The 9,604-nt window shown below is 39.0% G+C and overlaps 1 protein-coding gene and 1 long non-coding RNA gene across 7 annotated transcripts in view; one reads left to right on the top strand and one right to left on the bottom strand.

Annotated features, from left to right (window-relative positions):
* The first annotated feature begins 1,075 nt into the window (after positions 1 to 1,075).
* Positions 1,076 to 4,560, top strand: LOC149115877 (uncharacterized). The gene is made up of 4 exons (XR_016206150.1): positions 1,076 to 1,477; positions 1,750 to 1,899; positions 1,977 to 2,049; positions 3,513 to 4,560. It is a non-coding gene; the product is annotated as an uncharacterized LOC149115877 (long non-coding RNA).
* A 1,973-nt stretch (positions 4,561 to 6,533) lies between these two features.
* The window catches only part of LOC110041004 (gamma-aminobutyric acid receptor subunit beta-2-like), a 39,891-nt gene continuing 36,820 nt past the window's right edge, over positions 6,534 to 9,604 (bottom strand). For all 6 annotated transcript variants that reach the window (XM_089285305.1, XM_089285303.1, XM_089285301.1 and 3 more), the window contains 2 exons: positions 9,162 to 9,257; positions 6,534 to 8,414 (listed from right to left, as the gene is read on the bottom strand). In XM_089285305.1, coding sequence (XP_089141431.1) covers positions 8,157 to 8,414; positions 9,162 to 9,257 — 354 coding nt within the window. In that variant the 3' untranslated portion in view covers positions 6,534 to 8,156. The remainder of the gene's footprint in view (positions 8,415 to 9,161; positions 9,258 to 9,604) is intronic.

Here is a 9,604-nt window from a genome sequence, read left to right as displayed (position 1 = left end):
CTTGGTAGTGACTGGAGTGACTACTCCAGAGTTTAAGCAGGCAATTTGTTCTTGTGTACATGAGGTGCTTAAAATTCTCATATTTACTCTATCATCGAGGAGCCAGCGCCAGTAGAACTGTTCTTAGGCTCGATTTCCGCTGCCCTCTCGAGTCCAGCGGCTGGTAATCGAGCGTAAACAGTTCTTGGACACCAAGCGATTATAGAGTCACTGCTTTATCCTAAAGATTTCTACGGATCAGTGCAAAACCAGAAAATATATATTCTGAAACGTTTACTAAGGTCTCAACGTAAGAGTAACTATCCACTGTGTAAAAAGTAAAACATAAACAAAAATGGTAATTGATAAAATTAAATTGAAAAAAAAAAGCAAAACAAAAAACAACATACAAACAGAAAACCTTTTCATTGTGCAAAAGAAGGGAGATTAACTACAGTATAATCAAGAATCATGCTACTATAGTTTAACTTTGTAGCCCCCCCCCCCCCCCCCCCCCCCGAGGAGCAAGAATCTTTCCGCAGCCGCTGCAGACGGATTCAAGGAGAAAATCAGTCGTTCAGAGCGATACTTATTCGGCCATCTACGGTGAGAAAACAGCCCGAAAAATTGAGTAATGTTCCTTCGTTCCAGGATTCCATGAAAACTAGATGAAAACAAACTAACATTAAATCTATGATCTATGATGAAGATGACAAGGACTTTTTATCTCATTTATCTCCTGGAAATGGATTTACAATATAAGGTGAATATTGCGGCCGTCACTTTACAGGACAAGCCACTGGCTTTGCAAATTGCACATGCAATATAAAGCAAATCTTTCACACGGGAGCTCACTTCAACAGAAAAAAAAAGAGCTTTATTGAACACCGAATTCTTTATTTTCTGAATGGAAAACGCAGTTAGAGTTTTACAGTACATGAAGCAAACCTACGCATCACGAACGTCATGACTTTCAATCACCTTTCAATGGCAAACACTGTTCTAAAAAAAAGCAAACAATGAGGATATTATGGGTATTTGTGTTTGCAATTGAAAGGTCAATTTTAGTCACACGCCGATGTTTGTGGCACGTGCTACTGCAAGAGGACTTCCCGTCTAGTTTAAGCAAATATAGACATCAGTTTCTGTGAGAAACAAGTAGTAAAATAACAAAGCGTCAATTTACAGTCATGCCACTTCCACACTTATTTTGCTTCCTTCGGCGACAGTGGAGGTGAAGTCTTGTGCTTGAATCGTCCACAAGGACGCAAGAGACTAGTATGATAATACTCTTCTGTGCTTACGGCTAAAAGTTCAATAACAGCTATACGTTGATGTTCATGGTACGTGCTACTGCGCAAAAATATCCCGTCTAGCTTCAGCGAATGAGGACATCAGAGGTTGGAACAAACAAGCAGAATAGGAACGAATTGTCAGCTCACAGCCGTGGGCAATTCAACATTTCTACACATACTTCCAGCGACATTGGAGATTTTAGGTCAGTATATAAATAGCCAGTAAGGAAACAATCGAGAGGCTTATCAAGTAACCGTGATCACTAAAACAGAAAAAAATAAGTAAATAACAAATCTTTATTCTCTAAAGTAAAACGGAATGTTTAACGTTACAAGAACCAGACATTCATATCACGAACCTCGCATTATGCTAAAGAAAGCAAAACATAAACATATTTCCGGCAGTTTGTGCATCAGTTAGTGGACCAAAAATGCACGTGATGTCGCTTCACCGCTTGTTTTATGCTTCCTTCAGTGACAGTGGAGGTATCGTTCTCTACATAAATCGGCCACAAAGAGTCAAGAGACTGGTTTAAAAGAAAGTGAAAGCTGAAATCTTCTTTCTTCTGACAACCTTACCCACAAGAAATCTAGATCAGTTCTTGCTGACATAACTAGCAAAATGGTACGTATGAAGGTTCAATAGTCTGTTAAATGGTTATTTACAGTCTATTGATGAATATCATGTTTCTTAACATTTAGGCTAAAAAAGTCGCGTTGTGGCTCGTGTGTCTGGTTTCCATAGCTTTCCTCTCTGTACCATCCTCCTCACGATGCAAGTCAATCTCCTGCCTGTTATGGCTGCATGTTTTTGTATGTATTTGTAGGCACTTAACGTTTCCATATTTGTAATAATAAATTTCATAGTCCATCATCAAAAGGACTCTAATTAAGGATACAGTAAAAAAGAAGACCTTTTTCCAGAAGACTTAGTTAATAGGCGAGGAACTGACAATGTTTAGCTGAAGAAACAAATCAGATCTATAAACTTACACGTTATTAAATTTGGTTTTGCATTCAGGTATTGTGCAGAAGTGACAGCTATTCTTGGTTGAATACTGGCGCGTCAGATGCAGGTCAAACTGAATTGCTTTGACTTCAACACTTTCGAATTTAACGTTTGCGTTACAAGTTCACGATGGGCAAGTTACATTTGCCTGTGACTTTCCAAAGAAATACAAGGGGTCTTGTAACCGCCGCACTTGTTAATTACTCATAGCTTTACACGGATGGCGAAAAAAACCAATGTACATATGTACATATGCAATGGCTTGGCAGAGAGAAGGCATGATAACAAAGTTGCTGCCATAATGTACGACTCTTTCGGAAATCTGTCTGGCAAAAATAGGTCCTTTGCAGGATCCGGTCACATGGTACGGAATTTATTACGCTGGGACACAAGTTACGCAGTGGGACTTCCAAAACAAAGGAAAGTCGGACTGGACTGGTACGAGTTCCTTTGTTTTGGAAGTCCCACTGCGTAACTTGCGTCCCAGCATAATTAATTCCGTATCATGTGACCGGATCGTGCAAAGGGTCTATTTGGGATGACGTGTCATCGATCTTGGAACTTGTCGTTTCCGCGGCAACCATATTTTGAGAGGCATAGTTTTCCAAAGTTGGAATTTTATGGTCATATTAACAAATTTAGCATTCATGAAATTAGTTTTGGTTTTTCAGAACTATTTGAAATAATGAAGAAATCCAAGATGGTAGTTGTTTCGATAAATTGACGTAATAACCACGTAATACGCTCCTCCCCCCCCCCCCCCTCCTACCCTCAAACACACACACACCTCACTCCCCCTCTGTCCGCCGATTGTATCAGACCAAACAAAGCCCCATCTAAATAGGAACAAAGGAGAAGTGTAATTACCACTTTTTTTTGTTTGTTTGTTTTCTCTCGTTCAGATAATCAGCTGTGATGTGAGTGCATTTATATTGAGAAGAACCCTTTTTGTTTCTCTCTTTTTTGTTAATAATGGTCCGCAATGGGATTCGTATTTTAAACAGATACGTGGAAAATTTTGAACAGAATTCTCTAAAATATGCCAGAATCTCGCTTTTAAGGTCACGCCTAATTTAAAAGGTTTTCTAACTCCTCGTGGTGATGCCATTTTTGAAAAGAAGTGGTAGCGATCATAGACTATAGCATGACTATAACCGCTGTTATGATTTAATGTGACTACCGGAAGTTCAAGATTAGATCATTTACTTCTGTCATCCATGTCATTGCAGTTTTCTCCCAGGTCGCGCTTTGTAGGAGACACGACTATCATCATGGTCTCCCAAATTGTCTGACTGAGTACTGGGACTTGAGATGCAGATTTCTAAACGGGCGTCATGTCAAATGCCACTTTCAGCCTGGACGTTTGCAATGGGACTGTGGACCAAGCTGGATTCACGGCAACGACGTGCCACTTTGCTGTAAACTCATGTGTCCATAAACATTCTTTTTGTCTAAGATATTGCTATTTTATAGTAAATGGTTTGAACCCAGGAGTATCAGTAGTTCGTATAGTGTGATCGACCGGGTGGGGGTAGTTCTGAAAAGAACTGCTGTTGGTGACTGACGTTTCGACGACCTGAGCGGAAGTCATCTTTAGAGTCAAGTGAATAGTGTTTGTCAGTCGATGCTGTTAAAATTCTGGTCCGTTGAACGTGATTGGTCAGTATAGCCATGATGGTATTGGCTGAAAGACTCGTGTAAAGTTTGTCATCAGTCATTGGTGGGTTTCGATCCGTCTATTGTTAGTCAAATTGGTCGGTTTTTGGTCGTGTATTGTTAAGCCAGTCTGTTAGGAGTCCGTTTGTCGGTTTCGTTTCCGTCGTGGATAAGTCGTTTGTTAGGCGCCGGTAGTTGTTGACATCTGTTAAGAGGCGTTTGTTCTAAGTTAGTGTACCAGCTTTCCAGAGTCGGTCGTTGAAAATAGTTTGTACTGTAGGTTAAGCACTGAGCAGAGTCCCAGTCAATGTTGTGGTTTGTCAGTTGATGATGTTCAGCAATGTTATTGTTGGCATCACCATTTCTTGTGGCTCGTTTGTGTTCTGTCAGTCTCGTGTTAAGGTTTCTGCCTTAACAGGAGACTTACTGAACACAAACGAGCCACGAGAAACGGTGATGCCAACAATCACAAAATATTAGCCTTTAACCCTAACTTGTGCAAATGAACAAGATCACAACTACCTGGTCTCCTTGCTGCTAACCTGTCACAGATAAAAATATTATATTATTGTGCGATTAAGTAATCGCAATTTATACTATAATAAATTTCTTCATGAACGATACTGGAGTGTTTATTTATTTAATTTTAGAAAATAGCCTAAAGAAAATACGCGCGCTGATTGGTTAAAATCGTATGTCTGTTTAACAACTGGATTATGAGTTTGAAATTTCTATTTAACAATTAGATTATGAGCTCGAGATTTCTATGAGGTGATTGTTGATGAGGCCGAAGGCCGAATCAACTATTACCTCATAGAAATCGAGAGCGAATAATCTAATTGTTTCAGTAGAATTCTTAGTAAAATTTACGCGATAGTTGATAGCGTGATAGTTGAATCGAGCTCATGATATAATTGTTAATTATAGTTCTCCACTTAATAATATACATGAACAAATTACTCGATTCTGACTGGCTGAAAGCAGCGCAGTCCAAGTGTAGCACCAGTGTAAAAAAATGTAACACCAGTACAAATTACATATCGTAAACTCTGGATTATGATTGGCTGAAATACAATGGAAAATTTTCTAAGCCCATGATATCACGTAAAATGATCACGAGAAACTTTGAAAAAAGTTTTCTCGAATGAGAAAAAATGGCTTCAAGAAAGATCTTCCGGCACCTCCTCCACGCGAATTTTTTCATGTTTATATTATTAATAATACTCGCCGAAGCGGCTCGTGCAATTTCAGGTTTTTGAAAAACTCATTCGTGCAAATTAATTCCAAATTGAACTCGAGACCGTATGATCACCTATACAAATTGTAATTCTAGTTGGTTTAAATTGATCACGTGACGCTACTGTGTTCATCGGCGGGGGGACACTATCTACCCATAGTACCCGTCCGAAATAAATACCCGGAAGGATAGTGCTCGCCCGTAAATTTGTTTTTCTGTAAATAAGCGGGCTCTTAATTTAGAAAATAAAATTGAAAGATTGAGTGATCTGCTTTGAGTGGGTTTTGAGTGGGTGGAAAAGAATTCAAACCATCTTTGAAGTGGCGAAGATAAAGTGTTTATGTCTCGGAACTATCGGTCTGATAGTTGCTTCATCTAAAAATAACATAACATTTCTTCATTTCTTCAATTTATCATCTTTGTGTTGTCAAATAGAAAACGTCGGGGAGACTTATAATTAAGAAATCAGTTCTGACGCAATCTCTTGGAAAAATCCCTAAAACTGTTTATATTTTGCTCTCCTTTCAATAATTCAATCAGCATCTTCATCTTGGTGTCCTTAGTTATAATTTTAGAACTGTTTTGACCACAAATGCATCTGCTTTATCCGACAGTTTGCAGATATCCGGCTTATTCTCAGCCGAAGCAAAACGGAATGTTTTCACAGCACTAGAAACGCCATAATATTAGATCAAGAAGAGTTTAAAAGTTCCCGATCGACCTTTAACTTGTAAATAATGTGTAACGATACGTTTGGCAAACGTCAGTTGGGAAGTGTCGACCAGTCAAAACACACACTTTCTTCATGTGATTTGTGTGACACTTCACAAAATGGCGACCGCGGCATCTTCTGTGCAAGGCTCTTGGACGAGCGTGTTGTACGCGCCAAGGGAGGGATTTCTGCTGATATACGGTTTCGTCTAAACCTTTTTATTTCTCCTCCGCTTTCAGTTTTCCTCTCTGCCGATTAACATAAAATAAGACCAAGACACAAGCGGCAACTCTACCTGAGTGACACTACACTACACCGGCCACGTTGTAAATTAGCCAACAAAATGTTTGCCAACACGAGTTTGACTACTTCAGTTTGCCGTTTGAAGGCCGCTTTAGAGGGTGCGCAACTTCGAGACTCAAACTAGGGCTCATTTCTCTCTCAGAGTCGCGATTCACCATTTTCCTTACGACTAATCAAGATGTACAGACAACCAAGACATCCTTGTAACCATTAAACCTGGTTAATGACACTTTATATATAGAAATGGTATTTTCTCGTTGCTAACAAGGTTCCACAAAAATCATAGGACATTCTCCTACCGCAAAGTTTCGTTTTCTTGGTGGCAAAACACACTGCTTGACATTAAACTGAAACACCGTTTTTATTTTCTTAATCATATATCATTTACTTACAAATAGTATATTACATATATCTTAGTTTTTTAAAGTTTTATTTACTTATTGCTCAAATCACTTTTACAATCAGCAAACACGATCGGTGAACACAGTGTAACTTGATTTAGTTATATCGCGAAAATTACTTGGTCTGTATTAACTCAAAAATAATATCTATTTTTACGAACAAGCAACATTCACAGTATGTATGTATTACCTCCTTAGGAAAACATTTAAGTTGTCAAAGCAATGCACAATTCAGGAAGCACTCTTTCACATTTGTCAAAAGCAACAGTTAATGCAGACTGGCCTTTCTCAAAGGCAACATTTTCTTACAGAGTGAACGTTTTAGGTTCAATAATTGGCATCAGCAGAGAATCGTGTTTTTTTGTTGTTGTTTTTTTCGGCATTTGATGCCACGAAATTAACTTGTGTTATATAATATAAGGGTGCTTTATATTGACGTACATTTGTAGTAGAACTCGGTTGCATAGAAAGCAAACTTACATCCCTAGTACCAGATAAGACAAAACATGATGTGCGTTGCACCATCTAAATACAGTTATACAAACAGGCGCGTACAATGCCTGTTCTGCAGAGTTCATAGATTTCTGCAAGGACGAAACTGGTAACTATTTTAAACTGGATTTTTCTGCATATTTTAGCAACTCATTGAAGTAAATTACATTTTGGTCCAATCGATTGTAGTTTTTGTACCAAGGCAGCGTCTATTGCTGAAACAACCGGTCTCCTACCACAGCAAAATAATCATGGTAACAACGAATGAAAACAAGGTGTGTCTGACGTGGCAAAATCAAGGTCAACAGGCTCGGTGACCTGTTATAAATCTCTTATTATATCTCTTAGTTAGTACGCGCGCTGTGATTGGTCAAAACTGTTTTCTGATTTATCGCCAAGTGTTCTTAACTTTTATAGCAAGTAAAAGTTTAAAACTTTCTTTTACCCTAGATTGTGTATTAAAGCGTGCTAACGACTTAAAAACAATTTCAAATTGCATTGTTTTGCTTTCGAGGTGCGTCAGAAAGTTGAAGCCGTTCCGCGTGAACAGAAATCGTTCCTGAGCTCGTCAGACACACGGTAGGGATATAATAAATATCTTACTAACCTCGTCTTCTCGGTCCGTACTGTAAGTTACGGATCCTCGTTTTTCCCCCTTTCGATTTATGGCCCGTATGCTTCGCGCTTGGGCCATAAATCGAAGGGGAAAAAAACTCGGTCCGTGACTCACAGTACGGCCCTCGAACTCGGTTAGTAAGAGGTATTTATGTGATTAGGTGTTACACAGACGTAAAGCCTCCTGGGTTTCTTGGAGTATGACAGTATATGGTTTGGCCAAAGAGGACCTTTGGAACAAAATCATAAACAAAAATCTCCAACGCCCAAAGCAGGTTATTTGGAATTTTTGAAATCTGAAAACATGTCTTTTTGTTTAGCGTAGGAGCTATTACACAGACCCTACAACTCAGCCCGAGCCTACTAACCTCGTTGTAGTCCTCAATTTTTTTGTAACTCAATTTTGACTTTCTGATAGAAAAATAAATTACTTTATATCTTTCCTTGAAGTTTTGTCTCAGAGAAGCTTAAATCTTAACCAGTATACAATGTTAAAGATGACAAAACAGACTGGAAAGAGGATTCTAGCGTAATCATCGATGCAGTCTGGATCGATCACATTAAGGCATGATGTTTTCACCCTGCACTGTGGCGTTCTGGGATAGGTCAGCGGTCTGCTTTCTATGTCACTGGAAGCTCCATGTCGCCTGGATTTTGATCTTTCGCAAAGATGTGTGCTTGGTTTTTTGGATTTATCGCTGAAAGCACTGTAACTCTGGGGATAGAAAAGAACGATGGCAAACAGATTAAAAACTTAAGAAATTGTGTTGCGGTGCTCTACTTAAATTGTCATTCTCGTTAACATTGGCGACACACTGAGGAATATATGAGCCTCTGGTCAAACAGAACATGATGACCAATGAAAATCGATGATAATGAGGATTATTTAAAGAGGCGGCGAGGCCGAGTGGTTAGGGCGCCGGACTTGAAATGCGGAGGTCGCAGGTTCAAGTCCCGCTCTGACCACTTAGCTGGAGTTGTTTCTCGGTAGACCCTAGTTCAACTCCTCGGTCATGCTTGTAAATAACCAACTGGTTTGCCTCCCGCCAGTTGGGATTTTTAAGCCTATCATGATAAGTTGATACAACATTTGAACATGAATGGCCGAATTTCTGCCTAAGACGAATAAATTGCCTAAAAATAAATTCGCTGTTTAGACGAATTATGGGGCAAAATGTTCTTTTAAGCACGTTTTCGAGACATGCTAATAAGCCACTCTGCTGAAGCACTAATATTGCCCAATAACTGGTTTAATTAAACAACGATTCCATGTTTAGGCGAACTATCCGTCTTCATCGGATAAATCACATAATCCTAATATGGATACATCATAAATTCGGCCTCGGATAGTACGTTTGAAGTATGAAGCAGGCCAATGATAGAAGACTTTCACAGACCGTTTTAGTCAGGGCTTAAACTATAACTGAAGACACAAATACAGTAAGGATGCAAATACAATTACCTCTAGAGGGTCGTAATCATAGTCGTGGCTCTCACGATGATTTTTATTAGCTACACTGCCATTCATTGCTGGCTTTCGGGAAGCTTTAGCTTCCTCCTGGATAAGACAAACAAGGAATGTGCAGTCGTTTAATGTTTAAACAAAGTAGACCTTTCCAGATTGGCTGGCTAGTTACTAATTTTATACTTTAGATTACTAAATAGGTTAAATCTTGCTGGCAAAAAGAAAGTTATCAATGCTATAAAAGCAGAGCTAATTGGTGTGCAGAACGAAAGCAAAGGGGATGGCCGGAATAGTAACAACAAACTTTATCCTCTTTGATTTTGTTTCTGTATAGTTTAGGTTATATATAGAATAGAAAAGAAGACGAGGGGGAAATATGAAATTCCCATACCAATTGCCAGCTCGATACCAAGTTGAACAGGAGTAGGGAATTTCATCAG

Source organism: Orbicella faveolata, unplaced genomic scaffold, assembly GCF_042242905.1.
Source record: "Orbicella faveolata isolate gen_17 unplaced genomic scaffold, um_ofav_v1 contig_13, whole genome shotgun sequence".
NCBI classification, from domain to species: Eukaryota; Metazoa; Cnidaria; class Anthozoa; order Scleractinia; family Merulinidae; genus Orbicella; species Orbicella faveolata.
This window is presented reverse-complemented; position numbering and strand designations above follow the sequence as displayed.